At 44.7% G+C, this 22,350-nt stretch overlaps 1 protein-coding gene across 2 annotated transcripts; it reads right to left on the reverse strand.

The window, feature by feature from the left end:
• Nucleotides 1–275: 275 nt before the first annotated feature.
• On the reverse strand, nt 276–14,178 carry LOC142569064 (uncharacterized). Of its 2 annotated transcripts, none has more exons than XM_075678575.1 (4): nt 13,832–14,178; nt 12,438–12,524; nt 6,092–6,305; nt 276–472 (listed from the first exon to the last, which is right to left on the reverse strand). In XM_075678575.1, exons 2-4 carry the CDS (start codon nt 12,477–12,479, stop codon nt 297–299), a joined length of 432 nt encoding a protein of 143 aa, XP_075534690.1. In that variant the 5' UTR covers nt 12,480–12,524; nt 13,832–14,178; the 3' UTR covers nt 276–296. The 2 variants fall into 2 exon arrangements, with proteins under 2 accessions (XP_075534690.1, XP_075534689.1); XM_075678574.1 differs by lacking the exon at nt 13,832–14,178 and adding an exon at nt 13,243–13,805.
• Between the last annotated feature and the right edge of the window lie 8,172 nt (nt 14,179–22,350).

Here is a 22,350-nt window from a genome sequence, read left to right on the forward strand (position 1 = left end):
CTGGGCAGCATGGTGGTTGCTGGGCACAGTGGGTGCTGGGCGGCACGGTGGGTGATGGGTGGCACGGTGGGCACTGGGTTGGATATCATCGTGGGCGCAGCACGTCAAAGGCAAGTTGTGTGATGAATTGAAGGAGCAGCCATTGCCATTCGGAAGCTCATGACGGGTTATCTTTATGTGATGTTGAGTCTTGTGAAGTGTACAGTCTGTATATACATGTTGCCAAGATGCGGCTATTTTCATGCCATAACAAATCAATATGTAAAGCACCATACTACGTAGCATATCATCACACTTTATTGAAAAAGCATCACTGGACTTGTACTATATTTACTTTTCCACTCGCTTGCTCTGGCGTCCTGCTTGTGTAAAAGAGAGCTCCAAAGGTGCTTTCGCAGGGAAGCAAGGTGGTTCTCCGGATGTGGTGCAGGCGGCATCATTGGATGGTCACTTATGTATTTCGCCAGGCAGTCTAAAAGGAGAGTGCAATAAATATATAAGTAAATTGTTTTCCAATGATTTCTAGCAATAAGTGAATGAAGGAAATCTGCTCTAATCACTTCAAAAAAAGTTTAAGATAACAAAATGCAGCAAATGTCACACACAAACATGCTACCCAGGACGCAAGCCAGCACAGGTTTATTTGCAGTGAGAATGCATACACATGCATCACATTGTTTTGCAGATTTACATGGAATTTTTGTATGTTTTTTGCCAAAGCCACGCCTCTTCTCATCTGGAGGTTGGCTTAACTGCAAAATTTAGACACATGGGAGCTGTACTCAAAGCCTTATGGGGTGGATATTTGGCTTCTGATTTTGCATAATTTGTCTCCTCTTCAACCACCCAAATTCCTGTCAAATTCAGAGAGCCACAATTTGGCTACACTGTAACGCATGCAGGGGAGCTGCAAGGTGCAAGCTGTCTGATTTGTCCATTCTATCATTTGTTAGCTTTACCTGTTGCTCGTGCAGTTGGTGAGGAAGTCGTAACTTTAGCATTTGCCATATAGGCATAAAAGATTTCATGTAAAAGCTGTATAATGGCTGGCTTGCAAGCTTTATTTAGCTGCAAATGATGGCAACTAATGTTTTAAAGTGAAGCTTTTTTTGCCTCTTCTCCCAACATTACGGGCGCTGCAGCTGCTATGGTCTTGTCATGCGTGCCGTTGGATTTCTTGCAACATTACTAGATGGCGCTCACCTCTGCACATCCTGACCGGCGCTGCTGCCCCAGCATTTCACCGTTAGTGTGTATTGCACGTGCTGTGCTGGTTTTAATTTCTATGCGAGAAAAATGCAGCTGCTGGGCTGTGATAGTGTAAACATTAGAATCGTCCTTAGTCTGAAGAGAGCGCTTTGAGCTGGAATCTCAACAGTGTGTTGGCCATGTATGTAGAAGGAGCCCATTAACAGGCGCCAGCAAGGCGTGCACTCGACGTCGAGGACACCCCGACTTGAAAGAAGTGTCACACAGAACAGGAGCGTCTTCGCTACGCAGTGAAATGTAGTGCAGACCGCGAATTTCCGTATACATTGTATACATACAATTACAATAGCTAATTGAAGTATGCACAGCCTCATAATTCAATTAAAGTTTAATATTTCTGCCATGATGCGGTGCGCCATGTGAGGCAATGACAACGCCCCATTCCTTCTCAGAGATTATGAACAATGACTCGCAACAACGCCTCAAGCAAACACATCTCCCTGTGTGTTCTGTGGGCTATGCAGACAAACAGAAGTGGTGCATGCAAGGTAATGCTTAACATCAACTCGCCACTTTCGTATTGGACTAAACACTGAAAAAATTACAAACTTGCCACTAACATCACCGTTAATTATTGTCAATCAAAGCAAACAATGTGTGCTTCATGTACATCAATTCTCACAGTGCATGGGATCTGCCATTTTTTTTCTACTTTTCAATCTCCATATTGCTACTTTGCTAAGGTAACCTACATCTTCAATGTAAAAAAGCCCAAAGAAGCATCTTAACGTAATACAGAGCAATGTTTCATGCTCGTCTGTTTAAAAAAACATATTTATGTAGGAAATGAAATCTTCGGCAGAGTGTTGATGCGACTACAAGAGTACCTGGTACTTTGATCCATAAAACAATTGAATCTTGGCAGAAGAATGCCAGTTACAGCCACACTATACAGTCCTTTCTAATCCAGGCTGGCGGAAAGCGCTGGAATTCCGCATGATGCCCAGCACCTTGCTTTTCTTGGCACCGACAAGAGGCATGAAAATTTTAGGATGCTTTGCGTAGAACAAGATCAGCTATGCAGATCAGAGCGTACATGCGACTAATGTTCGAGGTGCTTTCTTTGTGTAGCAGTTCTTTCCTCATTCTTATGCTTAAATAAAATGAGATCACTGAAAGTATGCCGAAAGTGCTGACAGGCCATGTCTTACAAACTTCAATAATCAGAACATCTAAAATCAAGAAAGCGGCTGACAAATGGAATAGCACACAGTGGTATGAAGGTTATAAACATGGATGAGGTGCCTCAGAAAGGCTGACCAACTTTTGAGCTATTTTAGTCAAAAGTGGCCTGGTCAGCCTTGCCATGTTAGTTTTAAAGGACTAGTAGGGTGACATCACGTGCAGTTGTTGTCAGTGGCAGCTGGTTGTAAAGGGAGAGACTTTAAAGAGAATGAGCGCTGTCGTCTGAAGTCTGTAAGCATGGTTCCTAAGACGAGGGCACAAGACCGTGAGAATAGGAAGGCGGCGAGAAAAGAAACAAAAGAAAAGGAGAAAGAAAGAGATGCCAAGAGGCAAAAAAAGAAAGACAAGAAAAAGAAGGGCATGGGAGCGTGTTAAGGAAGTGAGGGGTTAGGGAGCATTCAGGAGTGTCATTGGCGGCATCTTTCTGCCGTTTTAGAAGAACTGGTCAGGCGGTCAGTGTGCGAGTAACAAAAAAGACCCCAAAAGATATCAGTTGAAAGAATGACTTGAGTAGCGTAGCAGCAACGCGTCGGGTAATGTTGAAGAAATTAAGATGGCGACAAGGAGTCTGGGATGCAATGTATGTGGTAGCTGGCAGGCAGAGGCATGGTGTTTTAGGGATGTCAGCCTCAGTAGCTCAACGCAGGTGTCGTCACAGTGGTATATAGAGCTGGTGATACCCTGTGTGACTGATGCGCAGAAAAACGTATCCTGGCATCTGGGATTTTTGATTGTGGTGGTGAGGGTGTTCAAAAAATATGATAGAAAATAGACAAAAGGGGGAACTGAAAGTGGAATAACAAATAGGAGGGTTACATGAGCAAAAGCGGGCGGAGGCAGGTGTACATGGCAAAAGGGGTCATACAGTTGATATAAACATTAAAACACGAAAGAATATATTAAATTGAGTAGTAAGTAGGTAAAAATTAGAAACGGTGGAATAGGTGAGGTTAAGAATTAAGTTTAGCTGGTGGCACAATGTGTTTTGCGCCTTGGTTGATGACATGAGGCTTTCCGATTTAAGTTACAGCTTTAAAGTTTTTAAAGATTCTAAGTTGCTGTGTTAAATTGATTCCTATTGGATGTAGGCATTTAAACTTGTGTATGAGGTATGATTCCAGATATTTCCTCTAGCGAGGTGAGCGGAAATTTGTAGTCTATGGAGCCTTGCTTTGTCACATATGACATGTTCATTGAAGTGGCTGGCTACTCCTTTAGGTAAATTGTTTTGTATCTGCGCGGTGACCGTCCAGTCTTTTATGATTTTTTTGTCCTGTCTCACCTATGTATTATTTGCTACAAGTGGCACATTCTAGACAGTAGACTACATTGCTTGATGTGCAGATGAAACTCGAAGTTATGTTGTTTGAGTAATTTGATGCTGTACTTATTACTGTAGTAGTAGATTAAATATGTTTGCATGTAGAGCACCCGGGCGGCCACAGGGACTGGTTCCTAACTTCGTTGTTTTTAGTTTGGCACATACAAGAATATCCTTAATATTATAGTGTTGCATCTCAAGACTACTCTGGGCAGGGCGGGAAAAATTTTGTTTCTGGTTGCTGGTGAGAATTGGGTAGTATTTATTGAGGATGTTGTTCATGTTTGGGAGTGTGAGGATTTAGTAGTAAGAAGAGGCGCTGTTCTTGTGATTCTAGGGTGGGGCTTGAGCACGTCGGCTCAGTCAAGTTTGGTTGCATCGGTGCAGGCTTTCTGAAGGGCACTCTTTCGGTGGTTCCCGTTTGATAGGGTTTCTTTAGGGTGATCAAGTCTATCTATGTAGTCTTGGTTTTCAACACACATGTGACGTAGCCATGTGCTTGGCCTTTAAAGATGCCTTCTTTGCAATGTGGCTTGATGGTGACTTGTATATTCTAGGTACTGTTGTTTGTCAAAAGGTTTCCATACAGCATTGTCATTAGTGTCCCAGTGTCAATGTATATTGTTTAGTCCAGAAAGTTTATGCGCTCCACTGAAGATTTTGATGCGAATTTTATTGTTGGCTGAAAAGAATTTAGAAATCCTACATATTTATCTAGGCTGTCTTGACCATGTCACCATATTATGAATATGTCGTCTATGTATCGTAGGTATGTGTGGGGCCTGTCAGTGCAGCGCAATAGGAAGTCTGTAGAATCCCCATAAATATGTTCGCATAAATATGTTTTCCCATGTACATCTGCTTCCGCCCGCTTTTGCTCATGCCACCCTCTTATTTGTTATTCCAGTTTCAGTTCAACCCCATATTTGTCTGTTCTTTATTCTATTTTTTCGAAACACCCTCACCAACATATTCTAAAATCCCAGGCGCCAGGATACCTTCTTCGGTGCCTCAGCCACACAGGGTATCGCCACTTCTGCATACCGCTGTGACGACACCTACGTTGAGCTACTGGGACTAACGTCCCTAGAAAGACCGTGCCGCTGCCTTCCAGCTACCCTATGCACTGCATTCCAGACTCCTTGCTGCCATCTTAACTCCTTCTAAATTATCCGACGCATTGCTGCTATGCTACTCAAGTCATTCTTTCAACTAATGTCTTTTCGGGTTGTTTTTGTTACTCGAGCACTGACCGCCTCACCGGCTCCTTTAAAGCCACAAGAACATGCTGCCAAAGACACCCCTGAATGCTCCCTAACCTCTTGCTTCCCTAACACCTTCCTATGCCCTTCTTTTTCTTTTCTTGTTCTTTCTTTCCCTCTTGGTCTCTTTTTTTCTCCTTTTCTCCCCGCCTTCCCACTCGCACTATTGTTCCTACGTCTTAGGAATCATGCTTACAGACATCAGGTGACCGCGCTCATTCTCCTTCAAGTCTCTCCCTTTACAACCAGCCACTCCCGACAACTGCATGTGACGTCACTCTACTAACACTTTAAAACCAACATGCCGAGGATGACGAGGCAGCCTTTGAGAAGATAGGTCCTCCTAACGAAACGTTGGCCACCCTTTCCGAGGCACTTTATCCCTGTTTATAACTTTTACATCCCAATAATCAGAATAGTGTTTTGAAATTGCATGGCTGTGAATGCTGCAGATTGTAAAGCAGCACATCAGTTGACCACAGTCAACACTTTGGACGGCAGTAGTTTAAAAAGCTTCTTTTAGACCATACAATTTGCCAAGCTGTGTCGGAACCCAATTTTCTTGAGAAGCATTATTTCAAAAAAGTGAAATGAAAGCTGCAGCGTGAAAAGCTACAATAACGCATGCCAAGTCTACATTAGAAATTTCAAAGACAATGAGGTGCTTAAATGTTCACTTCTGTTAAGACAATGCAAGCGGTGAATGCAAGCTATCAAGGCCCTGTCAAAATTAACCGCTCGTGTAGCCACCCGACTTTCTTGATTGTTTTTAATTCAAACTGATTATGGGGGAAACTTTGTGGGCGATTTTCGCCGGAAACCCATATCCCGAAATTATCTTGTGCTGTTTTTCATACCCACAGAGACATTTAAATTGTGTGTCGAGACACAGTGCAGTGCATACAGCAGAAGAAAAAGATATAATATATAGGCACTTGCCTCATTCTTGCTTTGGCATTTCTTGTCGCTCTGTATACATCATGTAATGCTAACTCATTCAGATAACTTGTAGATATGCAGTTATGTTTCTCAAATGAGGTGACTGTTGACTTACTCTTCAAAGCAGCCACTTTCTCCGGTGTTGCCGGAAGCTTCCAAGATGCGCGGCACATTGTCCGGCAGGCCTGTCCAGTCAGGCTGCTTTCACCTGCTTGCACTGGTGTCCACAGGTGCCATGCCACCTCTAATGGGCACTTTCCGTCAGAAGCAGACTTGAATATGTAATGCCACTTGTTGAGTGGCATCACAAATCCCACACCAATCTGTACCTGCAATAGATATGAAGTGTTTTTTTCCTGAGCAGTATTCTTAACACTAAAACGCAATTGTATAAAACAATATGATATAGGTTAATTAGATCCGTCAATTTCTGATGCAACTCTATAATTTCCTATTTCTGCCCCTCGAACAAGTTTAAAAAAAACTGGGGTTAAACCCAACCTCACCAAGAAATTCATTTTTGTGTAAAGGATTAAACTAATAAAATTTTCCCATTTTAAGGGCAGCAAACACTCATATTTCGTACAGTCTAACCTTGCAATAATGAAATTAACAGAGAAAGCGAAACAATTGATTCAAATAGGCGCACCGCCATGCAGAGAACAGTGCAAGAACGAGTGACGTCAAGGCCTCCAAGATTGCAGTGTCACACGGAGAACAGTGCAGCACGTTACCTAGAGACCTACGCGCGCCAGTCTCCAAAATCCACCACCATCACACACTACATGGCCTTGTTCTAAAGAACATTGGAGACATGCCTTGAAAGTAAGATTACCCTTGCATGGTTGAAAACAAGTGAATTCCCTTGTGGGCTCTGAAAACCACTCGCACCACTCACTGATCTCAGCAGTTATATTTTCGTCATGACTAAACTGCAGCGACGAATGCGCCAAGTCCCGTCACTACTTCAAACTTCAGAACTCAGTGTGCACGCTCCTTTTACTGCGACCAGGTTTGAAATGTTTGTTGTAACAGTACAGCGCTAGTACAGCGGCAGCGGAATTCTCTTTAGGGACAATTGCACCTTCTACATCTTTTTGTAGGTTTTTGCGCAATATGTGCGTTGCTGTTTTTTGTCATTAAGCCCTTCAGTTGATGTCTAGCGCCCATTCAGACTGTGTCTCTTTGTGTGTGTGTGTGCCCTTGCACTTGTCATGATGTCCAAGTTCAGCTACCACCAACTAGAACTAACTTTTGCATTAATCAGAAGTACATATTAGCACGCTTTATAAAAAGCCAAAGGATTAGCACTATGCTGACCGGAAATGAGAAATGGTAAGAATATTCTGGCTGAAAACAACATTTCATGTTTATCAACACTGACGGGCAAGTAATTAAGAAAGTTGGTGTACGTTAATGTTTACCTTTTGAGTGATACAAGGGACAGAAAGAAGACAACAAGACACAAAAGCTACCAATTCAACATTATATTTGGTGCAAAAATTTAAGATAATATTTATACTGCGTATGCCCTTGCACTGCACAAGCGATCTTTTAAGACAAAGGGCACAAGTTGCAATACAAATGTACAAAATGATGATAAACAGTACTTGCATAAAAATAGAACAAATAAGCACAGAGTGATCACTATTCCGTGTCATTTAGAGAGTATTCCTCTTTGTAATGCAATCATAATGAGCACTGGCTGACAGATGTCCCTCTTTTTTAAATGGTATACCTCAGTGATATTGTTGATCAATCGGTTGCCTTAAGTAAACAAAAGAGATGAACAATCTAAATCTGGCGTACATCACCAGTTGTGTCAATGCATTGTCAAGTGGGACGAGCATGCTTGTCCCTTGAGTGAATAATGGTGCTCTCCTGGGCACATGCTTATACAGCGGCCAGTCTGCCCCATGTACAAGACCGTCTATTCTTAGTACGAAGATGGTGCAGAGTGGCCGAACTCCGCGGATTGCCAGCGCGCATTGCATGGCTGTGCAACGGAGCTAAGCAGCGCAGGCGCACAGGGGCTTAGAGGTGGGACTTCATGTCATGTGTCATCCGCTAAAGCATGGCGTGCTCCCGCACTTTAGCAGATGACACGAAGCTCCACATCCCCCCTGCGCCATGCACGCTGGCACTCCGCGGGGCGTGGTCACGCTGAGTCGTGTTCGTGCCAAGAGTTGACGACCCTGTGCATTTGACCAAACATACACATGAACAGAGGCATAGAATACACTACTAATGACGGACACAAGACATATTTAGTGGTAATTTATACAAATATCCTTTGCCTGGACGCCTTTCTCAATGCGCTTGTGGAATGCTATGCACACATATTTCGAGAGAAAAAATAAAGTAGGCAGGTATGCCGCACAGTCCACAAGTGAACTGAGAAAAGCGAGCAGGCAAGCGAGGTACGCTTGGTTAAACATACCACGAAATATGTATAGTGTGTGTTAGGGGCAGTGTACTGCATTCCAATGTTAGGAAGCTGACAGGCCAGGAACTAAATATGTACCAAAGAAATCACCACATTTTACTGAGAAGACCGGCATGCTCGTCTGACTTGGCCATGCATTGCCGCGATTGGGCTTTAGGCCAGATTAAATTAGTTTATCTGTTTCCACCCACGGTGAAAAATTGACAAGAGAAATCAGAGAGGCATACCACAAGACGTGTGAGCAAGCCCCCATTATGAATGCATGAAAAAAGGCGTCCTTTCTAGATGACAAGGGATAGAAATTAGTCTGACTATTCACCTTTTTTTACGCAAATACTGTTTATTAGGATTTTTTGCCTTTGTATTACAACTCACATTTTCCTTCTGAAGGAACTTGTGCACAATATAAGCACACATTCAGTGTTATTTTTATTCCTTCTATCAAAATATTCAGTCATCACTGGTCATGTTGTATGGTCTCCCTTCCTTCACTGTGTAAATTTTGTCCTCAAGTTATATGAACTGACTGGCAAACTCAAAACGACACTACAAATTTCACCTAGAGGATACGGCTGGTTCTCAGAAAATGCACCAATACGGCGACAGGTGTCTGTTGGCACACTGTAGCAATAATGGGTGGAAGCTACCTTTGACATTGCTGCAATACATCAGTTGTCACATGGCTACAACCTTTAAGAAACAACAGAAATGTAAGTGCACAGCAAAAACAAGCAGGTTCATCAACCACAAATTTGACTTCAGCAGCCAGAACATAGACAGTTTCATGTAGCTAAAGCATTAGCTAATATGTGGAAAATACATGCACAAGCACCCTTAGCTTGAGATACCTGCATACCAACATAAAACCATGAGTTGCAGTGCATATGATGCTTGTTCTTGACACTAGTATTTTGTGAAAAATACTTTTTGGATTACGTACCATGCTTTCAATTCATTTGCCCAGTAATCAAAGGCTTTTGACAGCATTACACTTTGTACTTGCTAGTTGAAAATATTCTCACGTGAACAGCACCAAGCAGAATAAATAGAAAACTGCCCACTGTGCTAACCAAATATGTGGAGAGACCCAAAGTAATAGAATTATTTCTGGACCGCTGTAGACTTAGAGCTTGTTGGCTGATAGTCACTATTAAAATTACACCACTGCCAAGCAGATGTTCTGTGTGGTGCTGTTGAAATCAAGTTCACTTGATGAGCAACATAGCAATAACCAGCAAATGCTTTAGCAATAGCGAGCAGGCAATCTTGCATGTGCAAAACTGCATGCTTATTTAATGATAGTGCATCAATAGACTGAACTATGTACCAACTATGTGGTCTATGCAGTATAGACAAAGTCGAAAACGATGCAACTGGACACAGACTCTGCCACAATGTCTACTTGCATGAATGGGTATAGCTTAAGAAGAATATAAATAAATGTAGAGAAAGAAAGCAAGCTTACTAGAAAACTCTTCACTGCTGTAGTACTTACAGCACAGTGAATACTGGCCTTCATTTACCATTTAAAGAAATTCAAGCTCGTGTCTATTGTTCTGGGAACTTGAGAAATAATTGTGAAAAAATGGAGAAGGTTGGGCTAGTTGGCGTTGACACAGCTCCTGTGACATAGTTACTAGCACAAACAAGGCGTACGGAATAAAGGTCGGACTAGCCAAAGCGGTAGACTTCAACTGACAAGCTTTATTCAGAAGAAACATGCAAACAGGCCACCGCATGCTCAGTTAATGTGGAGACAGATGCATAAACGAATGTGCCACATAGGGGATAACGAAATGCACATAGAAGCTGATAAGCATCCACAAGAAGCCATTACAAAGCATTCACCAGATTTTTCTGAAGACAACACTTATTTATTAGCTGGTACCAGTGATGGAGTGCTTATGCATTCATCAGCAGCTTTCGAAATGCAAAACACCTCAAACATTTCCCTATATAACTGCCTGGCAAACTGACTGAGCACTTGTGTGCTATGAAAACATGGGGAGCACTTATGGGTACTTTAACAGTGATCAGCCAAGTAGCCAGCGCCTGTGAGAGCATTTACAGCATTCCGGTACTCCCCAAGCCACTCATTCAGGCACCTGTTTGTTCAATATACCACTTTCCACAGGGAAGTGCAATGTAGCATACCACCACTACATTTCAGTTAACAAAGCAGGTGACATGCTCCTTAGTGCATGTACTTTGACGCCCGGCAATGTTTACCAACTTGCATATTCTTGTGAGCATTAGCGGTGCTGAAAAAATGCCTACGCCAAACTTGTTCGCCACCTTTCTTCTAGGCGGTGGGACACCCTGTGTATGTATGGCAGAGCTGCACGGCTACCACTGGGACATGCGTTACTGCACGTCCAGTGGGCAATGTGGTAGTGCTAATGACTTTCTTGTTGTGCTGGCTTTGCTGTTAAAAACATTGTGGGTGTTTTCGAACAGTGTTCAGTAGGACTCAAGTTCACACATGAGTTGCCAGAAGATGATCACCTGCAATCATTCGATATTCGTATAATTTGAAATCATACTTTCCTTATTATATATACTCTCTTAGGAAAACGAAGCCCTTGCTCGACTACCGTTTGGCATACTCCATGTTAAAGGATGCATAGCTCCTAGCTGCCCGAGAGCTGTTCTGGTTAAATCTTGTGCACCAGGTTTCCTGCAGCGCTCAGCAACAAGCGAGTCATTTATGTAGGGCCAGGTATCTCGATAACACTTTGGTGTCAACTACTGGGAGCCTCATTAAAGAGGTAAAAACAGATCTGGCAGCTGCTCGGTGCAATAACGCACGTGCCAGTGGGCGCCCTGTGGCTGCGCCATCTGTACATGGGGTGTCCCAACACCTAAACAATGTGGCAAACCAGTGCAGTGTAGGTGTTTTCTTCAGCGCCACTAGAGCTCGCAAGAATGTGCAGGTTGGTAAGCAACGCCGCGAATCAGGGTACATGCACTAAGGAGCATGTCACCCACTTTTTTAACTGCAATGTGGGGGTGGTATACAAGATTTCACTTCCCTGTAGAAAGTGCTGTATTGGACAAAAGGGCAGGTTCTTGAATGAGAGGCTTAGGGAGCACCGGAACGCTGTAAACACTCTAGCAGGCACTGCCCATTTGGCTGACCACTGCCGAAGATGTGCTCGTAAATGCTACCTGTGTTTTCAAAACAAGCAAGTGCTCAGACGGTTTGGCAGGCAGTTAGATAAGGAAATATTTGGTGTTTGGCATTTCAAAGGCTAATGATAAATGTGTAAGCACTCCTTCACTGGAACTCACTGATAAAGGAGTGTTTGTTGTACCTTGAGAAGAACCTGCTGAATGCTTTGTAATGGTTTGTTGTGGGCAGTATTGGCTTTGTTGCGCATTTGGTTTCCTCCCATGTGGAACATTTATTTATGCATCTGTCTGCAGATATTTTTGAGCATAAGGTGGGGCCTCATTGCGTGTTTTCTGAATAAAGCTTGTAAGTTAAAGTCTAGTGCACTGTCTTGTCCAACTTTTTTCAATTAGTCTTGTTCGTGCAAGTAAACCTCACAATAATTTAATACCAATGTTAAACAATGGTAAGCATGCTGCATGCTTAGACCTGTGATATATTTGGCCCATTACACTTTTAATCCTTACGTGTGCAGAAACTGCACAAGCGTGTAGCCTAAATGAAAAAAAAAGTGGATATAAAAGGTGTAACACAGGAAAGTTTCAAATCAATAAAACAAAATAACAAGAGGTAGATATAATGTGTACTAAGCAAAATAAAATGTAACGTGCAGCCAAGTGATTGATGCAAGAAAAAATAAACCTCAAGACATGTGAGGTCTAGTTTTAAAGTGAACAAGGTAATGTGTACATAATGTCTACAGACACAAATAAGCAGCAAGTTGAATAAAGTTGAGCAGATATTTAGCCTATTTAGTAAGCACTGCTGAGTAATATGTCCATAAACTTATTGACGAATGATACCGAGATCCTACTTTTGCAAACACATACACTTCAGTCATACCTGACCAGGCCATCCGATTACACACAGTGCTGCTGCAGCCATAGCTCCTCCCTGACGTGGACACTGTTGTTGGTCACGGCCTTGCCCCTGCAAGATAGGTTCTCTGTTAACTTATAGCAGTGGCACTTTAAAGAAGTCGTTGTGAACACATGCAAGGAGCACAGAAAAAGTCACAAAAACAATGTTTGCACCACTGCAGGGTGGGAACAGAGCACAAAGTCAAAGTTACTGATGAATATTGTGATAGTAGGGACCTCTTCATGACAATAAAATTTTTAAGACCTACAGCTACAGTACATTACAAACAAATGTTTGTTTACGTAACAATTCATTTTTTTTTCTATCAGTTAAGCAACTTTCCCTTGTCATCTCTAGTTATGTCAAAGTTATGTCAAAACACCTTGTCTCAAAACGTAAGCTGTAGTAGTAGCAAGCCGTAATTGCTTAAATTTTTTTGCCCGAACCCTATGAGGGAGATTTTGTGCGCGACGGCTTTGAGCGAGAAAACGGGCCGTCGCGCGAACATATCGCTCGTTCTTTGTCGCCTGGTTCTGGAAATCTAGAATTCGTCGCTCGTCGCCCAGAAGTGCTATGAGCGAACAGACAATAGCGCGAAGCCGGAATCGTACATCAGTCGAGTACTACCGCTTGTTGCACGGAACAAGCAAACGACTATTTTGATACGTGCAAGGTTAAGAACCTACTGCAAGACTTTAAAGAAATGTTTTACGCTGCTCCTTTGAGTAAAACACAGCAAACTAAATTAGTAAAGCACACTTTTGGCGCGTATTTGCTGCCCTCATACCGGCAACACCGGGGAGACGGCTCTCAATGTCGTCGCTCGCATAGGGTACGACTTGTACGGAACGAGCTAGCGCGACACCCATCTACATCGCGTCTCTGTCGCGCGCAAGACCGCTCGCATGGGGTACGACTTGTAGGGAACGAGCGAGCGCGACAACCATCTACATCGCGTCGCTGTCGCGCGCAAGATCACTTGCATGGTGTTTATACTTTTTCCCAATAACTGCTCACAAACCGACAACCGCGTAAACAGACATTATTTTCAACCTCGAAGCATAAGTAAGAGAGGAAACGTCATTGCAGTAAGAATAGGTAAAGAGGCAGATGAGTCTTTATTATCCAACTTTAGCAGAAAAGTGGCAGCTCGCGCAAATGAGGACTGTTGCCGAACCTAATCCCTCTCACCGGAAGGAAGCGCTCACCAAGACTTTCAATTTAGCATTAAGCCAATAAACTTGCGCAAGCAAATTATGTCAACCAACGCTCAGCAAGCATCGGCACAGTCAATGTCGTCGCGGGAGTTCGATTTCTTACGCTCGCAAGGCACTCTAGGCACACACGAGAAGCAAGCACAGCATGCGTGTACTCACCTTTTAAATGGTACGATGCGGTCAAAAAGCGCCCTCCAAGTTGCCGGAGCTGCAAAGTTATTCCCGCATACATGCAGTTGCGTAGTGGACGACCTGCGGAACGCTAATAATGCGCATCATTTCTTGGCGGCGCCAACCGAACTCTCCACAACCACCACGGACAAAGGGAACGCACTCCATGGCATGAAAATCGTTGGTCCACGTTTGCCTGGCGCACCACGCATACCGCGAGTTTGCAGCGAGACACAAGCTATCTTCTGGCACTTTTGTGCACGCGAACTATGTCACAATTCATTACAGCAAACGCAAAAACACGATCAAACAAACACATCGGAGCAACTCGTACGACCGACAGCACATGTAAACAAGAGAACAAGATTGGTGGATGGATACTATGAGCAAGCACTTTGAAACGGGGTGGTGGGTGGCGCCACCTGTGAAATTGGGAGTTTGGTTGGCCTCCGCTATGACTAAAATAATAACCAGCACACACTCGCTTTGTGCCTTGTTGCGCCCAACTGCATATAGATGTTGCAATACATAAACAACCATCGCACAGTTTATATTATCCGCTATACTTTAGCGCAGAAAGAAATTCTATGACGTGTTTTCGATTTCGAGGAGCTTCCGTCGCATGCGGGCAGTAAAAAGATGGCCTTCGAGATTCGCATATGCCATTCTTAGGAAGCCTTCTCTGGGCTGTAATTTGAAGAAATATATATAAAAAGGTTTAGTAAACAAGAAAAAAAAAAGGTGTGGAAAGTGAGGGGGTGGAGCCCCTAGCCCAGAACTCCACTGGCTTGTGCGGTCCGCCGTGCCTGGTCGAGGCTGGCGAGCCAAGTCTCCCATTGCTCCCTTCCGGAAAGTTTGCCGCCTACTTCCAGCTGTTTTGAAGCCCATCCATGCCCACCCACGACGCCTTGCGCTACTGCCCGTGCAACCTGCGCCGTCACTTCGTTTTAAACGACTTGTTGCTTTCGTCACCCTCTACTGTAGCAATAGAAATTGTTGACATGATCTCGGAGGTACACGTCTAGTGTGCGATGTTTCCGTGCGCGTTGTAACTTATTCAGTCAGAAAGCATCAAATCTACGAGAATTAATCGCTCGTGTGGCGCGGGTTACACCCGTGTCATCCGCATTGCTTTCGTTTTGGTGTGGTGAATGTGTGCGTATTGCGCTCCTGTCGTGCATGCCTTCTGTATTTATCGTGCGGCGCACGAATATTCCTGGAAAAAACCGCATGTCTCTGCCGCGTGAATGTGTCTTATGTGGTGGTGCCAAAAATGTGCGGCGGTGTACAATATGTTCACAGCCAATTGAAGTGCTACCTTGCATTCCAGCGAATAGACGCGGCTGCTTATGCACGGTTTTATTCAGTGTTTCTTCATTAGCTTTGTGATTTACTTGCGTCTGCGATAGAATCCACAAGGTACCCCAGTTGAAGAAGACAGCAGGAATTCATGTCGCAACTAGAGAAATTTCTGTTGTACGACAGAAGTTCCTCACGTTTCCGTAGTTGACAGACATTCCTGACGTTACGACAGAAATTCTGATGTCGCAACAGAAGCATTCTGTCGCGAAGACCAAGATCTCTGAAGTCGCAACAGAAACGTTCTGTCGCGTCAACAAGAGTTCTGAAGTCGGAACAACAACTTTCTATCATGACAGTGACTGACATTACGACAGCAATTCTGACGTCGCAACAGAAACATCCAGTCGCGAGGGCCAAGAGTTCTGAAGTCGCAACAGAAGCGCTTTCCATTGCTGCCCTTTAAAATTGTTTGTCAGTTTCGCATCGGTGGTGTGCACTGTACTTTTCTCTTGCGCGGTATTCAACCGTGCTTCTCTCAAGCCGCCAATGCTGATAGCACCGACACCGGTATTAAAGTCGACGTGGCCAATTGTTATAATTGTGCCGTGACGACGCGGCACCTACCCGCCTCCTCAAAATCGGTCGCTGATCAAAATCATACCATCTGCGGGAATGGCTGCGTATCCGTTTTGTTTTATTTGGTAAGATGTGGCACACAAGCCTGTGGACTTACATGTGCGGTTACACTGTCACATTAGTTAATTTCCCAGAATTATTGCAGAAGCTTATGCGAAGCGGAAAAGAAGTTTTCGGTTGTTCCACAAAGTTGCCTAAAAACTTGTCTCGCTCGGGTCTCATTAATCTGGTACAGCGCTGCCGTGAGAAGCCAGTATGCTGTCAGAATGAAGACTCATCCACGAGTGTTTATGTAGCTATTTTGCGTTGAGCACACGAATTATGTGCGCGCTCAAAAGTGTAAAGAGCGAGAGACAACTGTCGAAATTAGCAGTAACAACCCTAACAATGTCCCCGGTCGCCGTTGTCTATTTCTGAATTTCTTATTCAATATGCACATCGTACAGCAAAATCGATGTTCTATCACTCCACGATGTACTACCTGTCGATGGTAACAACACTTGTGCTCTTCTAGAGATGCGGCAGCTGACGCGGTGGAGGGAACCCACATCTTTGCTTTTAAAATACAAATGTAAACAGCAACGGAGACAGTGGTTTTTACTGTTGACACAGCCAAAATGTACGCTGAGAGGTAACAGCGCCGTGGTGCAGTGGTAAGATGCTAGGCTCGTGATCCTTAGGTCCCAAGTTCGAATCCCGGTTGAGAAAATATTTTTTATACTTTTCTTTTTTTGTTTTAAGAAATTTACATTTTCCTTAAAGAGGTCTCTCAATTTTAAATTAAATATTGATCAGGTTGTGTTTTTAAAGTGGGACATGACGTCACATTGTGACTGATTTTGTCTTTGCCTTCTTCAATAAGTGTCCTGTTCCTGCTTGACAGTAAAATGCCTCTAGTGGGGTTGAAATATCATAGCAATCAAGCTGTAGAAATCGTACTATAAAGCAAAATTTTTCTTCACTATGTGTTTCACGAACCACCGAGTACACCCACCATTCACCCAGCATGCACACCATTTACCCACCATTTACATTTGACCCAGTACGTACATGCAGTATTCACCCAGCACATCCATCATTCACCCACCATTCCCACAGTTCACCCAGTATGTACCCACCATCCTCCCAGCACGCCCAGCATTCACCCACCATTTACACAGGTCACCCAGTAGTCATCCCACCATCCACCCACTACACCCACCATTCACCCAGCCCGCCCACCATTGAGACAAGTCACCCAGTATGTATCCCACCAATACATCCCACCATCTACCACTGTACCCACCATCCACCCATTATACCCACGATGAATTCCACCATCACCACCAAGTTTTCCATCATGCCCAGCACATTTTACATCATGCCCAGCATAAAATTCATGATGGGCAATGCTGGGATTTTAAATAGGGATGTGCATGCTTAAACCGCGTTTTGGCACAAATCCTTGTGCGGGTGCTAAAAAGAGCAGCATCGGCATGCTTTTCACGTCGTTTGGTAGAAATCCACGTGCGCGTTCTGCCAAAAGCACCATTTGCATGCATATCGTGTGGTTTTGCAGAAAACTGCGTCCGCGTCTACCAAAAGATGCATGTGCATGCTTAAAACGCGTTTTGGCGCAAATCCATGTGCGGGTGCTAAAAAGAGCAGCATCGGCATGCTTTTCACGTCGTTTGGTAGAAATCCACGTGCGCGTTCAGCCAAAAGCACCATTTGCATGCATATCGTGTGGTTTTGCAGAAAACTGCGTCCGCGTCTACCAAAAGATGCATGTGCATGCTTAAACCGCGTTTTGGCACAAATCCTTGTGCGGGTGCTAAAAAGAGCAGCATCGGCATGCTTTTCACGTCGTTTGATAGAAATCCACGTGCGCGTTCTGCCAAAAGCACCATTTGCATGCATATCCTGTGGTTTTGCAGAACACTGCGTCCGCGTCTACCAAAAGATGCATCTGCATGCTTAAAACGCGTTTTGGCATAAATCCATGTGCGGGTGCTAAAAAGAGCAGCATCGGCATGCTTTTCACGTCGTTTGGTAGAAATCCACGTGCGCGTTCTGCCAAAAGCACCATTTGCATGCATATCGTGTGGTTTTGCAGAAAACTGCGTCCGCGTCTACCAAAAGATGCATGTGCGTGCTTAAAACGCGTTTTGGCACAAATCCATGTGCGGGTGCTAAAAAGAGCAGCATCGGCATGCTTTTCACGTCGTTTGGTAGAAATCCACGTGCGCGTTCTGCCAAAAGCACCATTTGCATGCATATCGTGTGGTTTTGGAGAAAACTGCGTCCGCGTCTACCAAAAGATGCATGTGCATGCTTAAAACGCGTTTTGGCACAAATCCATGTGCGGGTGCTAAAAAGAGCAGCATCGGCATGCTTTTCGCGTCTTTTGGTAGAAATCCACGTGCGCGTTCGGCCAAAAGCACCATTTGCATGCATATCGTGTGGTTTTGCAGAAAACTGCGTCCGCGTCTTCCAAAAGATGCATGTGCATGCTTAAAACGCGTTTTGGCACAAATGCATGTGCGGGTGCTAAAAAGAGCAGCATCGGCATGCTTTTCACGTCGTTTGGTAGAAATCCACGTCCGCGTTCTGCCGAAAGCACCATTTGCATGCATATCGTGTGGTTTTGCAGAAAACTGCGTCCGCGTCTACCAAAAGATGCATGTGCATGCTTAAAACGCGTTTTGGCACTAATCCATGTGCGGGTGCTAAAAAGAGCAGCATCGGCATGCTTTTCACGTCGTTTGGTAGAAATCCACGTGTTCGTTCTTCCAAAAGCACCATTTGCATGCATATCGTGTGGTTTTGCAGAAAACTGCGTCCGCGTCTGCCAAAAGATGCATGTGCATGCTTAAAACGCGTTTTGGCACAAATCCATGTGCGGGTGCTAAAAAGAGCAGCATCGGCATGCTTTTCACGTCGTTTGGTAGAAATCCACGTGCGCGTTCTGCCAAAAGCACCATTTGCATGCATATCATGTGGTTTTGCAGAAAACTTCGTCCGCGTCTACCAAAAGATGCATGTGCATGCTTAAAACGCGTTTTGGCACAAATCCATGTGCGGGTGCTAAAAAGAGCAGCATCGGCATGCTTTTCATGTCGTTTGGTAGAAATCCACGTGTTCGTTCTTCCAAAAGCACCATTTGCATGCATATCGTGTGGTTTTGCAGAAAACTGCGTCCGCGTCTGCCAAAAGATGCATGTGCATGCTTAAAACGCGTTTTGGCACAAATCCATGTGCGGGTGCTAAAAAGAGCAGCATCGGCATGCTTTTCACGTCGTTTGGTAGAAATCCACGTGCGCGTTCTGCCAAAAGCACCATTTGCATGCATATCATGTGGTTTTGCAGAAAACTGCGTCCGCGTCTACCAAAAGATGCATGTGCATGCTTAAAACGCGTTTTGGCACAAATCCATGTGCGGGTGCTAAAAAGAGCAGCATCGGCATGCTTTTTACGTCGTTTGGTAGAAATCCACGTGCGCGTTCTGCCAAAAGCACCATTTGCATGCATATCGTGTGGTTTTGCAGAAAACTGCGTCCGCGTCTACCAAAAGATGCATGTGCATGCTTAAAACGCGTTTTGGCACAAATCCATGTGCGGGTGCTAAAAAGAGCAGCATCGGCATGCTTTTCACGTCGTTTGGTAGAAATCCACGTGCGCGTTCTGCCAAAAGCACCATTTGCATGCATATCATGTGGTTTTGCAGAAAACTGCGTCCGCGTCTACCAAAAGATGCATGTGCATGCTTAAAACGCGTTTTGGCACAAATCCATGTGCGGGTGCTAAAAAGAGCAGCATCGGCATGCTTTTCACGTCGTTTGGTAGAAATACACGTGCGCGTTCTGCCAAAAGCACCATTTGCATGCATATCGTGTGGTTTTGCAGAAAACTGCGTCCGCGTCTACCAAAAGATGCATGTGCATGCTTAAAACGCGTTTTGGCACAAATCCATGTGCGGGTGCTAAAAAGAGCAGCATCGGCATGCTTTTTACGTCGTTTGGTAGAAATCCACGTGCGCGTTCTGCCAAAAGCACCATTTGCATGCATATCGTGTGGTTTTGCAGAAAACTGCGTCCGCGTCTACCAAAAGATGCTTGTGCATGCTTAAAATGCGTTTTGGCACAAATCCATGTGCGGGTGCTAAAAAGAGCAGCATCGGCATGCTTTTCACGTTGTTTGGTAGAAATCCACGTGCGCGTTCTGCCAAAAGCACCATTTGCATGCATATCGTGTGGTTTTGCAGAAAACTGCTTCCGCGTCTACCAAAAGATGCATGTGCATGCTTAAAACGCGTTTTGGCACAAATCCATGTGCGGGTGCTAAAAAGAGCAGCATCGGCATGCTTTTCACGTCTTTTGGTAAAAATCCACGTGCGCCATCTGCCTAAAGCCCCATTTGCATGCATATCGTGTGGTTTTGCAGAAAACTGAGTCCGCGTCCTCCAAAAGATGCATGTGCATGCTTAAAACGCGTTTTGGCAGAAATCCATGTGCGGGTGCTAAAAAGAGCAGCATCGGCATGCTTTTCACGTCGTTTGGTAGAAATCCACGTGCGCGTTCTGCCAAAAGCACCATTTGCATGCATATCGTGTGGTTTTGCAGAAAACTGCGCCCGCGTCTACCAAAAGATGCATGTGCATGCTTAAAACGCGTTTTGGCGCAAATCCATGTGCGGGTGCTAAAAAGAGCAGCATCGGCATGCTTTTCACGTCGTTTGGTAGAAATCCACGTGCGCGTTCAGCCAAAAGCACCATTTGCATGCATATCGTGTGGTTTTGCAGAAAACTGCGTCCGCGTCTACCAAAAGATGCATGTGCATGCTTAAACCGCGTTTTGGCACAAATCCTTGTGCGGGTGCTAAAAAGAGCAGCATCGGCATGCTTTTCACGTCGTTTGGTAGAAATCCACGTGCGCGTTCTGCCAAAAGCACCATTTGCATGCATATCGTGTGGTTTTGCAGAAAACTGCGTCCGCGTCTACCAAAAGATGCATGTGCAAGCTTAAAACGCGTTTTGGCGCAAATCCATGTGCGGGTGCTAAAAAGAGCAGCATTGGCATGCTTTTCACGTCGTTTGGTAGAAATTCACGTGCGCGTTCAGCCAAAAGCACCATTTGCATGCATATCGTGTGGTTTTGCAGAAAACTGCGTCCGCGTCTACCAAAAGATGCATGTGCATGCTTAAACCGCGTTTTGGCACAAATCCTTGTGCGGGTGCTAAAAAGAGCAGCATCGGCATGCTTTTCACGTCGTTTGGTAGAAATCCACGTGCGCGTTCTGCCAAAAGCACCATTTGCATGCATATCCTGTGGTTTTGCAGAAAACTGCGTCCGCGTCTACCAAAAGATGCATGTGCATGCTTAAAACGCGTTTTGGCACAAATCCATGTGCGGGTGCTAAAAAGAGCAGCATCGGCATGCTTTTCACGTCGTTTGGTAGAAATCCACGTGCGCGTTCTGCCAAAAGCACCATTTGCATGCATATCGTGTGGTTTTGGAGAAAACTGCGTCCGCGTCTACCAAAAGATGCATGTGCATGCTTAAAACGCGTTTTGGCACAAATCCATGTGCGGGTGCTAAAAAGAGCAGCATCGGCATGCTTTTCACGTCGTTTGGTAGAAATCCACGTGCGCGTTCTGCCAAAAGCACCATTTGCATGCATATCATGTGGTTTTGCAGAAAACTGCGTCCGCGTCTACCAAAAGATGCATGTGCATGCTTAAAACGCGTTTTGGCACAAATCCATGTGCGGGTGCTAAAAAGAGCAGCATCGGCATGCTTTTCACGTCGTTTGGTAGAAATCCACGTGCGCGTTCTGCCAAAAGCACCATTTGCATGCATATCGTGTGGTTTTGCAGAAAACAGCGTCCGCGTCTACCAAAAGATGCATGTGCATGCTTAAAACGCGTTTTGGCACAAATCCATGTGCGGGTGCTAAAAAGAGCAGCATCGGCATGCTTTTCACGTCGTTTGGTAGAAATCCACGTGCGCGTTCTGCCAAAAGCACCATTTGCATGCATATCGTGTGGTTTTGCAGAAAACTGCGTCCGCGTCTACCAAAGATGCATGTGCATGCTTAAAACGCGTTTTGGCACAAATCCATGTGCGGGTGCTAAAAAGAGCAGCATCGGCATGCTTTTCACGTCGTTTGGTAGAAATCCACGTGCGCGTTCTGCCAAAAGCACCATTTGCATGCATATCGTGTGGTTTTGCAGAAAACTGCTTCCGCGTCTACCAAGAGATGCATGTGCATGCTTAAAACGCGTTTTGGCACAAATCCATGTGCGGGTGCTAAAAAGAGCAGCATCGGCATGCTTTTCACGTCTTTTGGTAAAAATCCACGTGCGCCTTCTGCCTAAAGCACCATTTGCATGCATATCGTGTGGTTTTGCAGAAAACTGCGTCCGCGTCTACCAAAAGATGCATGTGCATGCTTAAAACGCGTTTTGGCACAAATCCATGTGCGGGTGCTAAAAAGAGCAGCATCGGCATGCTTTTCACGTCGTTTGGTAGAAATCCACGTGCGCGTTCTGCCAAAAGCACCATTTGCATGCATATCGTGTGGTTTTGCAG

Source organism: Dermacentor variabilis, unplaced genomic scaffold (assembly GCF_050947875.1).
Source record: "Dermacentor variabilis isolate Ectoservices unplaced genomic scaffold, ASM5094787v1 scaffold_523, whole genome shotgun sequence".
Taxonomy (NCBI): Eukaryota; Metazoa; Arthropoda; class Arachnida; order Ixodida; family Ixodidae; genus Dermacentor; species Dermacentor variabilis.